The sequence below is a fragment of the Bubalus kerabau genome, chromosome 6 (genome assembly GCF_029407905.1).
Source record: "Bubalus kerabau isolate K-KA32 ecotype Philippines breed swamp buffalo chromosome 6, PCC_UOA_SB_1v2, whole genome shotgun sequence".
Taxonomy (NCBI): Eukaryota; Metazoa; Chordata; class Mammalia; order Artiodactyla; family Bovidae; genus Bubalus; species Bubalus kerabau.
In genome coordinates, this window is record NC_073629.1 from 14,720,497 (window position 1) to 14,740,699 (window position 20,203).

Sequence of the window (20,203 nt, forward strand, 5' to 3'; positions counted from 1 at the left end):
TTCAGTTCTCAGATTCAGGTAAGGTGTGCCAGCTTCCTCCATTCTCAGTCTGTTGAAATACCTACAATTCCACATAGAATTTCACTCTTAGGAGTCTGGAGATCAAACCAGTCAATCATCAACCCTGAATATTCATTGGAAAAGACCCTGATGCTGGGAAAGATTGAAGGCAAAAGGAAAAGGGCACTGCAGAGTATGAGACGGTCAGGTAGCATCATTGACTCAATGAACGTGTGTTTGAGCAAACTCTGGGAGAAAGTGGAGGATAAAGGATCCTGGGGTGCTACAGTCCATGGGGGTCGCAGAGTCATACATGACTGAGACACTGAACAACAGCGAAATTTCCACATGAGGGCAAAGTCACAGAATACTGCACCTAGTACTCTGGTTCTGCCCAGCCAGTTTAACATAGCTTCCCCCTAAGCACCTGGGAAAGTTCTTTTTAAGTATGCACAAGAAGTAGGTTCACAATTGCCAAGAAAGAGAGGGTTGGGTCTGGTTGTAGAAACAACTTGGAGGCTCAAGGGCAAAGCTAGGGATGCCTGCTACCGATAACTGTTGAAGGGTGAGGCGGTCCATAGCATGGAATCCTCTCAATACTCCCGAATTAAGTGGAATTGTTTTATTGCATCCTCTCTGAGGTTTCTTCCAGTCTGACATTTTGTGACTAGTTCATCCACTGGCACCGAAAGGCCAGGTTTTATCCTTTTAGAAAGCCTGTGACACTTTGGTCATCTGCCTTGGCCCCCTCCGGCAGAGAAGGGCGGCCGGGGAGAGTACTGACTGGTCTCACTAGAAGGGAAGGCCCTCTGCCTTGAAGAAGCCGCAATCATGTAGAAAATGGAGCCATGGTCCCTGGTAACTACAATTCCCAGCGGCCTTCACGTAGAGCACGTGCAGGAATGTCCCTGCAACCGCAGCCTATCCGACTTTGCCTTCAACTCCCGACGTGCTTCACGGTGCTCTTACGCTTCCTCGATTTCCTACCCGGTCAGATTTCCTGCTTCCCTCTTGCTTCGTAGCGGCGGACTACAACTCCCAGCATGCAGAGAGGCTAGATTCGTTGTTGAGCGTCCATTGTACAATTAGACTACATTTCCCAGAAATCTGAGTGATTGGGATTGGGCGGGGCGTGGGTCCCACGTGCCTATAGGACCCGCGGAGGCCAGTGGATCAGCGGGAAGCTGAGGTGAGGATTTCGTGAACCAGAGATTTCGGGATCTCTGAGCTGGTCGGGGAGGTGGGAACGGTAAGGTCCTTTGCCCCGGCATGGCTCAATTGCTTCGTCTGGGGTCTCCAAGCATCGGAAGCTCGGAGCGGCTGGGTACTGAAGACCGCTGGGGGCTGATCATTACCCGCACCTAGGATGGGACTGGCGGTGGAAGCAGCCTTTGGAGCTGGGGCCTGAGGGATCACTACCTACACAACAGTTCCCCTAGAGCGTGCAATGGAAGCCCCACTGCGGAAGGTCACCAGCCTCTCCAGGGCTGGTAGAGAAAGAAGAGAAAGATCTAAGGCGGGGGAGCTTCTGGGATCGCCTCTCTGAGCTTCAGATCTAGAACGGCTGAGGTTAAGGGACGTCTTATGGCAATCAACGCAGGAGGCTCAGGTCTTGAGATTCGCGCTGCTACTATCAAGCTGTATGAACTAGGGCAAGTCATCAGCTCTCCGGGCCTTGGTTTCCTCGTCTCTTGTCAACCTCCCCCCAAACAGCAGTGTGATGATCAAATGCCGGGAATAGTAAGGTTCCTAACCGTAGATCTGTCACATAGTAGTGCTCCCTAAGCATTTTTTGATTCTGAATGAACGAACACTGAGGCCCTAAACTTCAGTTCAGTCACTCAGTCGTGTCCAACTCTTTGCGACCCCATGAACCGTAGCACACCAGGCCTCCCTGTCCATCACCAACTCTTGGAGTTTACTCAAACTCATGTCCATCAAGTCGGTTATGCCATCTAACCATTTCATCCCCTGTCGTCCCCTTCTCCTCCTGCCTTCAATCTTTCCCAACATCAGGGCCTTTTCAAATGAGTCAGCTCCTCGCATCAGTTGGCCAAAATATTGGAGTTTCAGCTTCAACATCAGTCCTTCCAGTGAACACCCAGGACTGATTTCCTTTAGGATGCACTGGTTGGATCTCCTTGCAGTCCAAGGGACTCACTCTCAAGAGTCTTCTCCAACACCACAGTTCAAAAGCATCAATTCTTCTGCACTCAGCTTACTTTATAGTGCAACTCTCACATCCATGAGAGTTTTCCCATGACCACTGGAAAAACCATAGCCTTGATTAGACAGACATTTGTTGACAAAGTAATGTCTCTGCTTTTTAATATGCTGTCTAGGTTGGTCATAACTTGCCTTCTAAGGAGTAAGCGTCTTTTCATTTCATGGCTGCAATCACCATCTGCAGTGATTTTGGAGCCCCCCAAAATAAAGTCAGCCACTGTTTCCACTGTTTCCCCATCTAATTGCCATGAAGTGATGGGACCGGATGCCATGATCTTCGTTTTCTGAATGTTGAGCTTTAAGCCAACTTTTTCACTCTCCTCTTTTCACTTTCATCAAGAGGCTCTTTAGTTCTTCACTTTCTGCGATAAGGGTGGTGTCATCTGCATACCTGAGATTATTGATATTTCTCCCAGCAATCTTGATTCTAGCTTGTGCTTCATCCAGCCCAGCGTTTCTCATGATGTACTCTGCATATAAGTTAAATAAGCAGGGTGACAGTATACAGCCTTGATGTACTCCTTTCCCTATTTGGAACCAGTCTGTTGTTCCATGTCCAGTTCTAACTGTTGCTTCCTGACCTGCATACAGGTTTCTCAAGAGGCAGGTGAGGTGGTCTGGTATTCCCATCTCTTTCAGAATTTTCCACAGTTTATTGTGATCCACACAGTCAAAGGCTTTGGCATAGTCAATAAAGCAGAAATAGATGTTTTTCTGGAACTCGCTTGCTTTTTTCAGTGATCCAACGAATGTTGGCAGTTTGGTCTCTGGCTCCTCTGCATCTTCTAAAACCAGCCTGAACATCTGGAAGTTCATGGTTCATGTATTGCTGAAGCCTGGCTTGGAGAATTTTGAGCATTACTTTACTAGCGTGTGAGATGAGTGCAGTTGTGCGGTAGTTTGAGCATTCTTTGGCATTGCCTTTCTTTGGGATTGGAATGAAAACTGACCTTTTCCAGTCCTGTGGCCACATCTTCATCCAGCATTAATTAAAAATAGTACTAGGTCTTTTGTTTACCATATTGAGAAGTATAGAGAAGAAAAATGACTCAATATCTCAGTATTCAGATAAACCAGTTGATATATATTTTTAAATGTATGTAGTTAGAAAATGCAAAAGTTATGGAAAGGAACAGCCCTCCCAAACTTCCTCTTCCCCAAAACAAGTACTTCAGTTGGTCCCTGTTTCCTTCTGGTAGATATTTATGCCTATGACAGAATATGTATTTTTAAATTTACCCCGAAAGGATAGTACTATCCACATAATTCTGTCTTGCTTTGTTAAAATCTTAGAAATAACTTGAATGACAGAAACAGCTCTGTAAAATTTTATGGATAATGGAACTGAGCTCAGAAGACAAGGGTCACAGAATGAGTTGATGGTGGAGCAGAGACTAGATCTCAGGTCCTCTGACTACCCAGTCCAGAGCTTTTAATGTCATCATAGTGAACTTTAATTGTTCTTTGAATTAGGCTTCATTTTTACTGTGGAGCAAGGTTAATGGTACCTCCTTCGTCAGTTGTCCTTGGGGTTAAATGAGATGACACAGGAACGCACTTAGCATGGCCACTGGAAGGTAGCAAGTGCCCGTTGGGTTAGTCCATTTTCCTTCAAGAACTGGGAAGCTTAGAGTACATACTTGGTTTGGAATTGTAGGTCTCTGTAATCCTACAGTCTTCCTCTGGATCTTTTTCCTTTAGAAAAGAAACTATCTCAGGGGGAAGTGATTGTTTCCCGATTGAGATTAGGAATTGGAAGTCTTATAGGCCCAGGGGAGTCCGGCAGGCTATGGGGTTGCAAAGAGTTTGGACATGACTGAGCAACTGTGCATGCACATGGGGACATCTTAATTCCAGTTTTTATCTCTGCTGCCTGTTTGTCTTAACCTATAATTGCCTGGTTTTCGGACTTATGCCAGTGTTTTCTTTACATCTTGCTGTTGGTGTATTTATTGAAAGATTTTTTATTGAGTACCTAATACATGCCAAGGTTTCCCAGGTGGTTCAGTGGTAAAGAATCCACTTGCCAATGCAGGAGACTTGGGTTCAATCCCTGGGTCAGGAAGATCCCCTGGAGAAGGAAATGGCAACCCACTCCAGTATTCCTACCTGGGAAATCCCATGGACAGAAGATCTTGGCTGGCTACAATCCATGGGGTCACAAAAGACCCAGACACAACTGAGCAACTAAACAATACGTGCCAGACCCTACTAGGCTCTTCTAGATTCAGGATGGATCTAGATAACATGGTCCTGGCCTCAATGAACTTTTTTGGACTTTGAAGTCAGGTGTCTGTGGGTTTGAATGCTGATTCTCCCACATAGTAACTTTATGACCGTTGACAAGTCACTTAAATTATCTGAGCCTATATCATCATCTGTAATAATGAAGATAGTATCTTATGAGGATTCAGTAGGATGGAGTCCATTGAGCCATGGAGTAGGTGCTTAAAAAGATGTTTCTTCTCTTGTTTCTTTGCCCTCTTGTTTCTGTCTACCTCAGAGCTGACTAGGAAGATTTCTGGGTCTTTCGCTGGCCAGGGGACTTCTCACAGCTTCCAGCCATGCGGCTCTCTGCTCTGCTGGCCTTGGCATCTAAGGTCACCCTGCCTCCCAACTACCGCTATGGGATGAGCCGCCCAGGCTCATTGGCAGATAAGAAGAAGAACCCTCCAGGGACCAGGCGGCGCCGGGTGGCTGTGGAACCCATCCCTGAGGAAGACTGGCATCTGTTCTGTGGGGACAGGGTGAGAGTTTCAGACAGGTTGGGTGGTGGAGTGCTCCCGGGCAAGGATCGCCTTCCCTGACCCTCGCTATCTTCCCACAGGTAGAGATCCTAGAAGGCAAGGATGCCGGGAAGCAAGGCAAAGTGGTTCAAGTTATCCGGCAGCGAAACTGGGTGGTTGTCGAGGGACTGAATACAGTAAGTAAAGAGTGAGGGTGATGATGCTCAGGAAGCCTGTGCCATCCGTCCCTGTCTATGAAGAGCGGCACAGGGAGGAAGGAGGCTGGCTGAGGGGATGGTGCGACAGCTGAACCTCCGAACCTTTCACTGTTCAGCGTGGACTGAATGCTCTGAGTTGCGGTAGACAAGCCACCTTCACCCCCCTTGGTTTCTGATAGCCACCCTCCCCGCTTCTTTTGGACAGCATTACCGCTATGTTGGCAAGACTGTGGATTTCCGGGGAACCATGGTCCCCAGCGAAGCACCGTTGCTCCACAACCAAGTCAAACTCGTGGATCCTATGGACAGGCAAGCCTAAGGGGCTCTGGTCAGAGGGTTTCCTGCCTTCTGTTGGAAGGTTGTTGACCATATTTATCCAAAGGGAATGGTGGGTTGGATGTGCTGGAAATTGAGAGGGGCCATCTCATGGACATGTCCTGTAGGAAGCCCCAACCCAGGGGTAGCAGAGAAATAAGATGGTGATTTTGGGGCTGGAAGATAGCAGGGAGACCTGCTCCCTGGAGGTCTCACTTCTTCTATCTACTAGGAAACCCACTGAAGTGGAGTGGAGATTCACCGAGGCAGGAGAGCGAGTACGAGTGTCCACAAGATCAGGAAGGATCATCCCAAAACCTGATGTTCCCAGAGCTGATGGCATCGTCCCTGAAACATGGATTGGTGAGGCTGGGTGAGGGGCAGGAACAAAAGTGGGAGTGGGAGTAAGAGATGTTAAGAAGCCCTCCCACCCGTCTTCCTTCCTCTGGTTCAATAGATGGCCCCAAAGACACATCAGTGGAAGATGCTCTAGAAAAAACCTATGTGCCTCGTCTAAAGACATTGGAGGAGGAGGTGATGGAGGCGATGGGGATCCAGGAGACTCGGAGACACAAGAAAGTCTATTGGTATTGAGTCTGGGGGTGCCACTTCTCTCCTCGTCTTAGCCTTGAAGCTTGCGGCAACCTCTTCTTCAGATGCTAATAAAGAGCCTTGGGTCCTCTGTCTTCTGGTAAGACTTGCACCCTGACCCCTGTTTCAGGGGCTGAGGGAGGGAGCATCTGTCCTGATGTTAGGACAAAACCTGGATGGAAGTTAACAACCTTAAGGGGGTCCTCCCACGGGGCAGGGCCTGCAGATTTCTCAGATGGAGGTTGAAGGGAGAGAGCTTCCCCTCACAGAGACCTCTGAATAACAGGGCGCTGCCTGTTAGGAAGACTGCGGGGACTGGGAGTATGAGACCTAAATTAGAACCTCAGCAGAATTCAGTAGGGAGGGTGCTGGTCTGTCCTTTATACCTAATAGAAATGGTAGACAAGTAAAGATTTCAATTTTTTAGTAAATTGAAAATAAACTTCTGCATAATATTATATAACATATACAGGGAGAGAAAGGGTATGACGCTGGTTTGTAGGGAACCCAGATGCCAGGGAGGATGCAGGATGCTGGTTCTCTGGCTGAGGAGGCAAAGACTGCCTCCCAGCGTGGTGCCTGGCAGTTTCAGATGGGGTCTGAGATGCGCCCTTCCCGTGGCTGCGTCAGCTGTCTTCAGTCTCCAGAAGAGAGAAGGCCTCACCCAGAGGTCCTTTGGTGGCCACCAGAACCAGGTTTCTTGGAGAGAGTTCGGGACTGAAGATGGGTAGGAGCTCAGCGTGGAAGCCTGTGAGAAAGGTAGGGCTACTCAGGAGAGAAATGAAACAAACTCGTACCCACTTCCTGCCTGACCTGTAGGCATAGCTCCTCTCCACATAGGAGAGGCCCAAGGGAATCTAAGGAAACCCTGCTTTCCATCAGGAACATGAGTGCCCGAGATGCTGACTTGGGAGGAGGCAAGCCTCAGCACATTGTAGGGATGCTGGCTTAAGATGCACCTCAGGGATGTTTCACCTATCCTATGGTGACAGGCATCCAGATTCAGCAGGAATTTGCATTAACAGCAGCCCCCCCAACCCGTCTGATGCTGAAACAGCTATTGGTCCTAGAATCACCATGGTGATGGGCCAAGTCCCAGCAGGTGTAGGGGCGGGGACCTGAAGGAGACCCCTAGAGCTCTAGCCCCTCTAGCCCTGGGTCCCTGGTGTGGCCCCCCTCACCCTGCTCCTGAAGGTAGAGCAGCCGGTCCAGTAGAATCAGAGTCTCCACCAGTGGGGCCAGCAGCAGGGCCAGGCTGAAGAAGGCCACCACACGGTTCTCCTGGGCCTGGTGAGCTCGAAGGGCAGCCACATTCAGTGGCAGGTGGGGGTCCAGCCCCACCCGCTGTAGCCCCCGCTGCACGTATCTGTTGGGTCAGTCATAGACAGCACTCAGCTTAGAAAGTCACTCCTCCATTCAAACTGTCTGTTTCTAATTCAATTCCAGCTCTGCTTTTCTACCTTAAGGTGCATTTAAAAAAATATATATTTATTTGGCTGTGCTGGGTCTTGGTTGTGGCATGTGGGATCTACTTTCCTGACCAGGGATCGAACCTGGGGCCCCTGCATTGGGAGTGCCACTGGAACACCAAAAAAGTCCCTTAAAATGCATTTTTATTTAAAGAGTTTTCTGCCTGTGAACTGTCCATTCAATAGCAAATCAATCCAAAAATTTATTTTTAGACAAACCAATTATTTGGGCTTCCCAGGTGGCGCTAATGGTAAAGAACCCGCCTGCCAATGCAGGAGACTAAGAGATGTGGGGTTCGATCCCTGAGTCAGGAAGATCCCCTGGAGGATGGCATGGCAACCCACTCCAGTATTCTTGCCTGGAGAATCCCATGGACAGGAGCCTGGTGGGCTACAGTCCATAGCGTTGCAACAAGTCAGACACAAGGCGACTTAGCGTGTACACATGTCCAATTATTTAGCCATATTTTTATCATTTCAAAAATTTGATAAAAGAGTGACAACTGCCTTTTAAAGAACATTTGAAGCTGTCTCAGAACTCAGTCACTACCCCCTCCCCCAACCCAGCACATCTAGATTTTCTTTAGGTCACGCTAACAAGTCGGGGTGGAAGGGGAATCATACCCCGAGTAGGTGATGCCCCCCATCTCACCCCCCGACCCCGTCCCCCAGCCTCACTCTTCGATCTTGAGCTCGTGGACCCTGGGAATCCCCTGCACGCCTGGCCGCCGGAGCTCAGGCTGGGCACACCGGATGACGGTCTCCAGTGCCGCGCGGTAGCAGTGGGTTCGGAGGCTGGGGCCTGCATTCTGTAGCCGCTCAGCATACTCCTCCAAGGCATGGCAGGCCCCCTCCCGAAGCCTGTAGGGCAGTTCATAGCCGGGCAGCCCAGCCACCCACTGACTCAGTGGGTAACCACCAGGGTCACTCAACTTCATGTAGCAGCAGCCCACTGAAGCCAGAGCCACCACCTCAGGGCAGCAGCAGAAGTGCCTCAGCAAGGCAACACTCAGATCCCCACAGGCGTGGAGGCCCGTCAGCAGCAGGCGGGCCCCACTCTGAGGTGAGGTCTCCAGCGGAAGCAGGAGCTCCTCACACAGGGTCGTGGGGTCTACCCACCTAACCACGTGGTGTGGGGGGTGACGAGGGCCAGTTTGGACCACCTGTGGAGGTAGGACAGAACAAAGGCAGATATGAGGCCTGTTTCCTGTCCATACGCCACCTCAGGCCACAGGAAGGGATCTGTCCTCAGTTCCTTCCCAAGGAGGAAGGTGGGAGAGCAACTGGGACAGAGGAAATGGGATAGATACTGCGTCTGTCATTACTAACTGCAAATCTTTTCATCTCTGAGTACCAGCTTCCTCATTTGTAATGAGGCTGATACCTGATTGGCCACTTTGTACAGGTGTCTGTGAGGAGGATGTATCGGTGTAGAAAGCACTTTTTAACTAGAAAGTGCCTTTAAGATGAGGCTTTGGTGAAGGAAGTAGCAGAAACAGGGACACACCGTCTCGAGCTGAGACACTTAAGAGAGACAATTCAGCCTTGGTGCCTAGTTTCATCCAAGTCAGTCCTGGTCTCATTGTCCTGGCTGCAGGAAGGGCTGGTCTACCTTTGGGTTCCTCTTCTCCTCTTTCTCCAGAGTCTGTAGGAGCTCCTGGTCTAGGCGCTGGGCTCTCTCCACCAGTCTCTGATCCCCTTCAATGCTCTTTACCATCAGCCCCAGCCCCAGGGACATGAAGCGGGAGAGATGGCCCTGGAGTCAAAAGAAGCGGGGTAAAGACAGCCCTGTTCAGGGTCCCCTACATAGTCCCCATCCCTATCTATGGTTTGGACACCTGGGTACCAGGCCCCCAGAGGCTTAAATTCTGCCCAGCTTACTTCCTGAGCTCCTTATTACCTGCCCCTCTGGGCACGTGGCCTGACAACCCGCCTTCTAGTTGTTCTGTCCCCATGACAAAAAAAAACACAAAAAACAAAAGCAGACTATTATGGGTCTGGCTCACCTGGCCTGAGCCTACATCCACAACCTGGGTGCAGCCTGTGAGGTCACTCAGCTTCTTCACCAACTGAAAGAAGAGGGAACAAAGGCCCCCTGGCCATTGGTCGTTGGTTCCCAGGGCAAACACTCATAAGGAGAGCAGAGGAGCTGAGGATGGCAGAGGAAGACAGGTAGGGGGTGCCATGGAAGAGACAAGAGACATGGAAACCAAAATAGGGTGTGCTGACACCAGGCTCAGGCTACTATCTTTGCTCCTCACAGGACAGTGATTCAGCCCCCACAGAACAAAAGCCCTGCTGTGATGCCATCAGCAGACTGTGAAGATTATCAAAACAAGAATAAGACAATGATTCAACTATAGCCACCAGTCAACCCAGCAAAAGGATGAAGATAGGCTTATAGTATACCTGCCAAGGAAGGGACCTTCTAGGGCCTCTGGTCCTGTAGGTGATAAAAGGTGCCCAAACCTTTGTAACCCATAGGCTTAAGGAGTCCCCAAGGCCCCCAGATACTACCTGTACCCCAGCCATCTCCTCACCTCTCCCAGCCTCCGAATCTCATGCTGCTTCTTGGGCCTGACATGTTTCCGGAATGGAGCTGTCAGTCGGGAACTCTGGCTGGGATTCTCCAGGAACTCTGAGGGGGTCTGAAACCCAGGCGTCCGGGTAAAGGCCAGGGCATAGGCTGTGGACTTCAGGGCCAGCAGGGTGAGTGGCCACACCGACCTGTACCTGAGATAGCCCGCCCAGGCCCCCAGTGAATAGTCCCATTGCATCCTGAGTGTGCCAGCTTACAACCCAGGAAGCCCCTGTGAGACTGAGCAATGGCTCCCTGCAGGGCTCAGCTCCGAGTCCCCCAGCACAGGGTCCCTCTTGCCCATACCTGGCCACTTCCCCTTCTCTGGGCATCCCCAGCAGCAGCGTGGCCAGCTGTGGCGGGTTCAGTCCATCCAGTGCTTCCTGCCATGAGCAAGGGAGTGTGCCCCACAGGTTGTCTGTGAAAAATTCCTGCAGGGGAAAGGGAGAAGCAATCAACAGGCTACTTCCCCTCCCATTCTTCCCTACCCACACCACACACGGCCACCAGCTGCGACTAGCAGGAACCTCTCCTCATCGGAGTCACTACTCTGAAGTCTGCTCTAGCCTTCCCCTCCTTCCTGAGCCCAAATTGCATTCTGGACACACTTCTCCTTTTAGCAAAGTCCCTCTTGTTTATATGTGTGTCCGCCACTCAGCTGAACTTAAGGGCATGTGTGGTGGCTTTGCACCTGCCTCCTTAACACAGCAGTGACTAACACACACTATCAGTATGTTACCATCTAGTAACCTACTATTACACGTGCCAGACACCACAGACGCCAGACATTATATATGCCAAAATGTTTGTTTTTATTTTTGGTCATCACATGTGACATGTGGGATCCTAGTTCCCTGACCAAGGGCTGAACCTGGGCTCTCTGCAGTGAAAACGCCAAGTCCTAACCACTGGACCACCAGGGATTCCCTGCCAGAATGTATTTTTATTCATTTATTTGTTAAACACAAATTCTGGAGCTTTGCTTAGGCATCAAGTTCTATCCTAAGCTCAGGGGATACAAACAACAAGACAGACAGACAAGATCCCTGCTCTTGCAGAGTTTACATTTAAAGAAATTATTTCAAGTAACATCAAGAGCTACATAGACAATAAAACACTAATGAGACAGTAACATAATGGAGAGTTTGAGAGTGTACTCTTAGGGTAATACAGCACATGTGCAACACTGCATGCCTTGGTTGCCCAGAGGCAGGGGCGGGGGTAAGTAAAATAGGTGAGGAGGGTCAAAAAGTACAAACCTCCAGTTACAATGTAAATGTCATGGAGATGTATAGTATGGTGACTTTTGTAAATACTACTATATTGTATGTCTGAAAGTTGCTGACAGTAGATCTTAAAAGTTCTCATCGTAAGAAAAAAATTAACTATGTACAGCGATGGATATTAACTGATGCAAGAGATGGTTAGATAGCATCACTGATTCAGTGGACATGAATTCATTCAATGGACATGAATTTGAACAAACTCTGGGAGACAGTGGTGGACAGGAAAGCCTGGTGTGTTGGAGTCCATGGGGTCACACAGAGTCAGACACAACTTAGCTACTGAACAACAATTATTTCATAATATATACAAATAGGAATAATTACATTACACACCTGAAACTAAAATGTTACATGTCAATTCTATCTCAACTTTTAAAAATTCAGGTAGTAGCAAATACAGAATACTTTAATATGCCAGATACTGTCTGAAACATTTTATATATGTTAATGCATTTCATTAATCTGTCCAAGTCAAGAAGCTAGTAAGTAGTACAGCTGGAATATGAAACCAATTCAACCCTAGAGTTTTGCCCTTAACCACCCTACTCAATTGCCTTTCTGTTGAGAAAAAACATTCCAGGAAGATCAGTAAGTGCAAAGGCCCTGATCAAGCCAGTGTAGATGTAGTATAGTGAATGTGGGAGAGAATGAAATGTGATCAGGTTTAAAAGGGAGCTTGTAGGGTTTTATAGGTAATGGTAGTTACCATTACCTATAATTAGGATCCAGGCAAGAATACTGGAGTGGGTTGCCATTTCCTACTCCAGGGGATCTTGTCAACCCAGGAATTGAACCCACATCTCTTGGGTCTCCTGCATTGGCAGACGAATTCTTTACCCCTAGCACCACCTGAGAAATCCCAGAGTACCTAGAAAACAAGAAATGTCACGATCAGATTTACATTCTTAGAACAGTCTGCCTGTTTTGTGAAGAAATGGGTATGGAAGGGAGGAAGCAAATACAGAAATGAGTTAGGAAGTAGTCCAGAAGAGAGGTGATGTTGGCTTGGCCTAGGCTGGTAGCAGTGTTAGTGGAGACATATGGGTGAATTTGGTGTCTATTCTGGAGGCTGAATCAACAGACTTGTTGAAAGAGCTGAATCAAGGATGGCTTCTGGGTTTGGGAAATGAATAATTCCGTGGATGCTGGTGGCATTTATACATCATCTCATTTATTCTTCACAATGATCCTTCAAAATGGGATCCATTTTACAGCTGAGGATCTGGGGCTAGGAGGAATTTTTATGCCTGATGTTAACAGGATAGGGAAGGCGGGATTCTAGTCCGACTCTGTTAACTTCAAAGTTAGAATTGTCCGTTACACGGCAAAACAGGAATTTATTCAAAACCTGAATGAACGAACATGTGTGTTCTTGAAAACACCTCACACGTTCCTGGGATAGTTCAACATTGCCGCAGCAGCATGGCTCAAATGCCCATGCGCTTTATTACTCTGGACACGAGGAGATTAGAAAAACAACCTAGATGCTAGAAATATTAATATTTAGGTCATCAGGAAAAAAAAAAAAAAGAATCGGGGGTTTTGCCCCAGCTTTAACCCTTTCTTGTACAGACAAAAGACTGAAAAAAAACTATTAGAAAAAAAGATCAGACGCTAACTCTCCAGATTCTCCCCTAGTCGTGGCTAGGTAGCCAATCACACAAGCAGGAGCACCCCACCCACATCCCTGTGGCCTCACGATGATGTAGGCGTCCAGGATGGAACGGTAGAGCGTCACGACCCGGGTGAGGTTCACCGCTAGCTGTCTCCTCTCTTCATGAGAGAGATGCCGGGCGGAGACCCCGGGCATTCCGGGGCCCAGACGGTGGATCGGGGAGCGAGAAAGCAATGAGGAGAGAACCAGGGTCAGGACCACACGGGTCCGGGACCCGGGCTGGGCTCAACACTTCAGGTGGTCTCAGAAGAAAAAGTGTTCGGAATCCGGTCCCCGATGTTGCCTTTCCGGGATTCCAGGCTGGGGGTGAAGACTTCAGGCGCACTCCTGACGTCACAGGTCGCGACGTCCCACAGCGCCAAGGTGTCTACGTCTGAGACTAGCGGGGCGGGGGTGCTAGCGCAGTGACGCCACAGTGGCGTCGCGCAGTGCCCAGCTCACGAATAGAGGCGGGCCAAGTCCCAGGTCTCGCCTCCAGATCCCGCCCCTTCCCGTACACTTCTCTCCTCTCCGGAAGTGAGGCCGGGGGGTGTCCCGCGCGTTTCAGTTCTCGTTTGTCGCGGCTTCCCCACACCTTCGAGTTGTACCTCCACGGGGCTAGAGGGGCCGGGGAGCGCGTCCCGCCCCCGCCCCCACCCACACCGCCCCCGCCGCCGCCGCTGCTGCCGCTGCCCACACACTCCGAATCCCTGGCCTCGCTTCCGGAGGCAGGGGCCGTGCGGGTACGCGGGCGCCGTCCTCCGGCGCGTTCCAACCCGCGGGCCTGCCGGCCTGGGCACCGCCGACGCGCGCCGATTTCCGCATCCGGCTCTTGGCGCTTCCGGTCTTAGCGGGCCCATCTAGGAGGTAAGTAAGTGAGCGTGCGAGGCTGGCTCCGCGGCGTGGATGGCAGCTGTTCCTTAGACTCGGTTCCTTCCCCCACCAATGTGTGTTGTCAAAGGTCCTTTTGTGGGACAGAGACTTGAGTGAGATGCATGTGGAGATTTCCCCCACCTGGAAACGAGGGAGATGAGTGCCTGAATTTGTATCTCTACTCGTGGGACCCGCGTGGGGATGCTAGGGTAATCCAGAGGTCAACTTTGCCAAACCTGTCACTGCCTTTGAGCATACTTAGACGTTCCCTCCATGGGCAGATGATAGAGTTCACCTATTCTGGCGTTGTAGATCGCAGTTTCAGCTAGTTGGTTTTGCGACCCCCTAAGTTTACAAATGAGACTGAGATCTAGAGAGGGGACATGGCCTTCCTAATACCATACAGCTGGTGAATTGTGGAGCTTTCTAGAATCCAGGCTTCCTGGTTCAGAATGAAGTTCTCCTGTCATTTCACATTATTTGAGGGGTTACTCTGATGTCTTCCCTCTCTCTTAAGTCCTGCAAAGATGGGTCTTATTGACTACCAAGCCTATGGGCTCCGTTATCAGGATCGCTTTCTTCCCTAGGGTATGCTGCAAACCTCCAAATGCTGGTCTGTGGGATTCAGCAGATGAGTCTTCTATCTTCCTCTCATCTGTAAGCTGTTCTTCCCAACTGTTCTCTCACCATCCAGTGTCATCATGTCTACCTTACTCCTCAATCTGGATTTTGGCGAGCCTCCCCCCAAAAAGGCATTAGAGGGAAATGCCAAGCACCGAAAATTTGTCAAGAAGCGGCGACTGTTGGAACGGAAAGGCTTCCTCAATAAGAAGAAGCAACCCCCTAGTAAGGTGCCTAAGTTGCACTCAGAACCTTCAAAGAAAGGGGAAACTCCCAGGGTAGATGGTGCTTGGAAGGCCACTCCCCTTCCAAAGAAGACAACAGCTGCCTCCAGCAGTGGGTCAGAGCAGTCCCTGGACAAGAAAGCTGCAGTGCCTTGGCTGACTCCTGCCCCTTCACAGAAGGCTGGTTCTGTTGTGGCTAAAGTAGATTTGCTGGGGGAGTTCCAGAGCGCCCTACCAAAGATTAAGAGCCACCCAACTCGCCCCCAGAAGAAGGGCTCCCAGAAGAATCCTCCACCCAAGAATGGCCCACAGAACTCCACCCATACACATTCAGAGAATAAATACTCTGGGGCATCCCAGAAGATACCAGGGAAGATGGTGGCAATTGACTGTGAGATGGTGGGTACTGGACCCAAGGGGCATGTCAGTTCCTTGGCTCGATGTAGCATTGTCAACTACGACGGAGATGTGCTTTATGATGAGTACATCCTCCCCCCCTGCCACATTGTGGACTACCGGACCAGATGGAGTGGTATCCGGAAGCAGCACATGGTGAATGCTACACCCTTCAAGATTGCTCGGAACCAGGTAGGAGGCATGAGGGATGGTGGTAGCAGTGAAGCAGATAGGGCGAAGTCCAAATCATTTTTCAGCAAAGGATATCACTCTGGGAAGGCACCAAAGGATTGTGGAGGGATGGTTGGAGTGGATGGAGTAGCAGATAAAGAAGGCTTTTCTTTCGGGATGAAGAGTGGTAAGAACCTGGAAACTTACAAATAGCTGGTGTAATAAACTATATTAGATCTGTTTTAGATCCCAAGTGGAATCCTCACCTGGCTAATTGGGACTCTGCTAGAAAAACAGCAACCCGTGATGGACAGAGTAGCAGGCATGAGTGCCAGGGGGAAAGGGCTCAATTTGAGAATACCTTGTAGAGGTGGGGCTAGGGTTGAGAACAGAGAGGTGGAGGGCGCTTCCCAAGCAAGAAGTGGCCTGTGGCAGTGTGAAAAGTTGGTGGATAACTGGAACAGGCAGCCTGCAATGAAGGGGGTAAAAGACACAGGCCTGATATGTTGGGGTTCTCATCTCATTCACTGAACAATCCTAGCCACTGTAAGCTCTATGCTGAAAACTGGAGGCACGCTGAATGAACAGGAAAGGAGGATGAGCTGGTAGAGGGGAAGCGGAAAGGAGCTGCTGGTCTTGGAAGGCCTCCAGAGGGCACCCTTGATCCACTGTGTAATTTCAGCTCCACATTCTTTGTCTTGTCTAGACACACTGTTCCAGTAATTTCTCATATGCCAAAGCAGTAAGTTGGAGGAATTTCATCAGCTAGATTTTAGAAAGAACATGAAGAGTTAAAGAACATCCTGTGCACCCTCAAGTGTGAGCAAAGGCTCGGGAGAGTCAGAAGATTGGGTGGGTCGAAACAGCACGTCCACTTAGCTTTAATGAAGGCTGTGTGTTGAAATTAATGCAAAGTAAAGGTGTTAGTGGTTAGTAAACTGTAGGGGCGACCAAATACCAAGTTGATTAGACTATATCTGGTTTTCATCATAAAAATCAGTGCCCAAGCTGGGGTATGAGACCAAGGTACATTCAAATGAGTCTGTACCCTTCCAAGGGGGTCCCATTGAGAGGCCAGGCATTGATTCCAGGCCTGTTAACTCTTTCGCAGTCTGTTTGGAACCCCATTTTGGTAATGGCCCTCAGAGTTCATGGCATATTCTTTTGACGTCCTCATTGGAAATGAGTCTTTTTCTTTTTTTTTAGGGGGTGGGGCATACCTTGAGGCTTGTGAGATCTTTGTTCTGTAACCAGGGATCAAACCTGGTCCCCCTGGCAGTGAGAGTGCTGAGTCCTAACCACTGGACTGCCAATTCTTAATTCCCAATTTTTAAGTTTTTATAGCTTGTAGGCCCTTTGAGAGTCTGATGAAAGCCATAGATTCCTTCCAAAAAACAAACACAGAAACATACGCATATCAATTTGCATATAATTGGGGGCTTCCATTACCTGCCTGGAGCCCATCTTTACAGTAATTGTCCCAGCCTGTATCTAAGGCCAGCGTAACAATTATCATGGTTAAAGAACTTCAAGTATCAAGCCAGGACTGAACTAGGTAATTACATGAACATCACATTGCGGTAGAAATTAATGTGACGATAAGGAACCACTGGCTAGGTACATCCAAACAGGGTTACACCATGAAAAATGCCTACTTTTACCTCGCGGAGAGGAGATGGATTTCAGGTAAAAGAAAACTTGCAGGAGAAGGCATTTCAAGGATGAGACAGGTGAGCAAGTGGTGAAAAGAGCCTAGGAGGACTTAGAGCTGTGTTGGACTTTTAGAATACAGAGGCTGCATCTGTGAATCGTGCTCCTTACCACCTCCTCTTCCATGTCTGTTTCAGATCTTGAAGATTCTCACAGGGAAGATAGTGGTGGGGCATGCCATCCACAACGACTTCAAAGCCCTTCAGTACGTTCATCCCAAGTCCCTCACCCGAGACACCTCTCATATCCCCCTCCTCAACCGTAAGGCTGACTGCCCAGAGAATGCCACCATGTCTCTGAAGAGTCTCACCAAGAAGCTGTTGAACCGGGACATCCAGGTAGCGTCTCCCCAAAGGCTGCCAGACCCCTGGCTTGGACGGGAAAGGCTCACCTGGTTCCTCTCTCCAGGCTCTGACACTCAGATTCCTCTGATTGTAGAGAAATCCAGGGGGAGATGCTCTGATGGGAAGAACTTTGGGCAGAGAGGTCCATCTCTACTTAGGCATAACAGTTCTTGTTTCCTACCTCCCAGAGTGTTCCACAGGGTACTTGGAAAAGGAAAAAAGCCTAAAAGTGGGACTAAAACCTTAAGTAAGAAAAATGGGAAGCAGGTAGTTGTGGTGGCCTAACTGACCATAAAGTGGTTTCAGGGGCCTCTTAGGTATTTCATATGTTTGGCAGTCAAAGAGGGGGTGGTCTGCCTGGCATGAGGGTATAGACACATGTCATACATAGATTAGTTAAGGAACTAGGGAAGATGGAAGACTCAGAAGGTCTGTCTATGATCAGGTCTGTTCTGCTTCTACAGAAGAATGTAGAACAATATGGTGTGTACTTGTTGCCAGAGAAAGGACTGAGGCACACCGTAGTATAGGAGTTGAACCCCTGAAATCAGATGATGAGTGGGGCCCCACCAGAGGTCTGCCTTTGCAGCCCGCTAACTGCACAAGCAGCAGAATCACTGAGGTTGGAGAGAACCAGTTGGGAAGGGAGGAAACGGCCTCCTGTAGCCTCATGCTCTTTTCTTCCTCCCTTGTTCAGGCTGGGAAAAGTGGACATTCCTCAGTGGAAGATGCTCAGGCCACCATGGAGCTGTACAAGTTGGTTGAAGTTGAATGGGAACAGCACCTGGCCCAGAATCCCCCTAAAGACTAGGGGACACTGGTGATGCGCCAGGCGGAAGCAGCAGCACACCCAGGGCGGGGCAGTGGCCATGGACAGCCCCACCAGCGCCGCACCTTGGAAGCCAGGGGCTCTGGGGAGAGGGAGGCTGCACCCCAGGCTTAGCATCCATTGAAATTCACTTCAGGTGTTGTGTGTCTGGTTAACCGTTACTTGGAAGGAGGACGCCTCCATGTCAGAACCCACCCCCAGGCCGTTTACCTCTTAAATGGTGCTAACCGTGTGTCCCAAGGTGCTTTGCTTCTGGGAAAGTCTTTTGACTTTCAAAGGGCACGGCAAACTGGGAAACGTCTTTTCCCAAACTGCCTTATCACTAGGGTGGCCATGTGTCTCATTATGCCTTTCCTCTCAAGCAATTAACAGCACCCTCTTTCACTCTCAGAAGTATCCTGTTGGATGATAACTTGTATGATCACAATGCATCTCTCAGACTCTGCTTTCTGCCCAGAGTCTACATCTGGTTTGTGTTGGGATATCACCTGTTCTTTCCACCTTGAATTCCGGAGGAGCCATTCCTGGTGAGGTTTACTTCTCCTTAGGGTTATGGGCAGTAGAGGTAAGAGAGTGACTTGGAAATCAATTTTTCTGATTTAGGAAAACAGTCTCCTAAAGTGATAGAGAATTTATTTAATTTAAATCCCACTTGCTAGGTTAAAGAAGAATTTTAAAGTGTTTCAATGAGTTTTAGTCTTTTACTTTGCTAAACCAAGCCTCTGAAAATGTAAATTATTCCCTTGATAAATTTTTTATAAAGGAAAAACAGTTGTGTGGTGTTTTCTTTATAACTTCACATTAAACAGCTTTGCCACAGACTCCTTAGCGCTGTAGTTCTGCTAGGGGAACTGGGTCTCTGGATGACACTGATGGGCCCTGGTTTGCTGGAAGTCATCAGGAAGCGCTGACCAAGCCTTTGTCTGTCGCCTGTGTGCTCTGCTGCCTTCTCAGCCCTACCACAGATCAACAAGCACACCTGAAACGACACTTCAAGCCGCACGAACACCCTCACACAGGGTATGTGACCAGGAGAGTGACTCAGAGGGTGGGCATGTGGGAGGGATGGAGCGGGGGAGAAAGGTGCTCGGTGACGCCAGCCTGGTTGCTCCTGCCAGCTCTTCCTTGGTGGTACACACCCTGATGTTGGGAAAGTGAGTCACAGGTCTGACCTTGTGGCTGGGATCACCGTCTGCCCTCTGTCTTGAGAGAATGCAGACTCCGTGTATACACCGAGACTCATGCCCTCTTGAGTGGCTATTTTGGCTCCAGAGGCCAGAGTCGCAGTTGCGGCTGCCTATAGAAGGGAATTTGCTGCAGCCAAATGAGACCTCGGACGTGGTCTTGCTGCTGTGTCCCGCACTACGGCATCTGCTTGAACAGGCAGCTGTTGAGCTCTGAGCAAGTTGGTTCCTGTTGAACCCAACATAAGCAATGTCCATGACACTTCACGAAGAAGCACTAGGCGCTCTTACACATCTCTAAGTGGGAATAATGTAGGAAGGTCACACCAAAAACGGGTTGCAAGTCTTAAATGAATGTGAGTCTTAATTACATTGCAATCAGGAAACTAGAAGCTAAGTGGAAAATTCTCCTTTGAGTTCAGGTTTTAGGGTACCTGGCTGGGTAATTTATTTTATGAAGTATACTGTTGATTTACAATATTGTTTCTGATGTACAACAAAGTGACTCAGTTATATTTAACAATAATATAGTTTTTTTCATGTTATTTTCCACTGTGATTTATCATACGATGTTGAATATAGTTCCCTGTGCTCTACAGTAGGACCTTGTTCATTCTGTATCTAACAGTTTACAGCTGCTAACCCCACACTCCGATCCATCCCCCCCACCTCCCTCCTTGGCAACCACGCGTCTGTTCTCTGTGCGTCTGTTTCTGTTTCACAGACAAGTTCATTTGTGTCATGTTTTAGATTCCACATGTAAGTGATATCATATGGTATTCGTCTTT

The 20,203-nt window shown here is 49.1% G+C and overlaps 3 protein-coding genes across 11 annotated transcripts; 2 read left to right on the forward strand and 1 right to left on the reverse strand.

Moving 5' to 3' along the window:
- The first annotated feature begins 1,044 nt into the window (after positions 1–1,044).
- MRPL24 (mitochondrial ribosomal protein L24) lies at positions 1,045–6,180 on the forward strand. Of its 2 annotated transcripts, none has more exons than XM_055583952.1 (6): positions 1,045–1,189; positions 4,730–4,973; positions 5,054–5,149; positions 5,376–5,479; positions 5,718–5,848; positions 5,943–6,180. In XM_055583952.1, exons 2-6 carry the CDS (start codon positions 4,791–4,793, stop codon positions 6,077–6,079), a joined length of 651 nt encoding a protein of 216 aa, XP_055439927.1. In that variant the 5' UTR covers positions 1,045–1,189; positions 4,730–4,790; the 3' UTR covers positions 6,080–6,180. The 2 variants fall into 2 exon arrangements, with proteins under 2 accessions (XP_055439927.1, XP_055439928.1); XM_055583953.1 differs by lacking the exon at positions 1,045–1,189 and adding an exon at positions 1,191–1,249.
- A 287-nt stretch (positions 6,181–6,467) lies between these two features.
- METTL25B (methyltransferase like 25B) lies at positions 6,468–13,740 on the reverse strand. 7 transcript variants are annotated; one of them, XM_055583943.1, is made up of 8 exons: positions 12,122–13,093; positions 10,430–10,554; positions 10,086–10,193; positions 9,552–9,614; positions 9,158–9,301; positions 8,224–8,708; positions 7,258–7,442; positions 6,473–6,824 (listed from the first exon to the last, which is right to left on the reverse strand). In XM_055583943.1, the coding sequence occupies exons 1-8, from the start codon at positions 12,162–12,164 to the stop codon at positions 6,703–6,705; spliced, it is 1,275 nt and encodes a 424-aa protein (XP_055439918.1). In that variant the 5' UTR covers positions 12,165–13,093; the 3' UTR covers positions 6,473–6,702. The 7 variants fall into 7 exon arrangements, with proteins under 7 accessions (XP_055439922.1, XP_055439918.1, XP_055439917.1 ...); XM_055583942.1 differs by having other exon boundaries at positions 10,086–10,238; XM_055583941.1 differs by lacking the exon at positions 12,122–13,093 and adding an exon at positions 13,109–13,731 and having other exon boundaries at positions 6,477–6,824; positions 10,086–10,278.
- A 5-nt stretch (positions 13,741–13,745) lies between these two features.
- Positions 13,746–19,000, forward strand: ISG20L2 (interferon stimulated exonuclease gene 20 like 2). Of its 2 annotated transcripts, none has more exons than XM_055583948.1 (4): positions 13,746–13,930; positions 14,524–15,369; positions 17,196–17,396; positions 18,100–19,000. In XM_055583948.1, exons 2-4 carry the CDS (start codon positions 14,638–14,640, stop codon positions 18,211–18,213), a joined length of 1,047 nt encoding a protein of 348 aa, XP_055439923.1. In that variant the 5' UTR covers positions 13,746–13,930; positions 14,524–14,637; the 3' UTR covers positions 18,214–19,000. The 2 variants fall into 2 exon arrangements, with proteins under 2 accessions (XP_055439923.1, XP_055439924.1); XM_055583949.1 differs by having other exon boundaries at positions 14,631–15,369.
- The last annotated feature ends 1,203 nt before the right edge of the window (positions 19,001–20,203 follow it).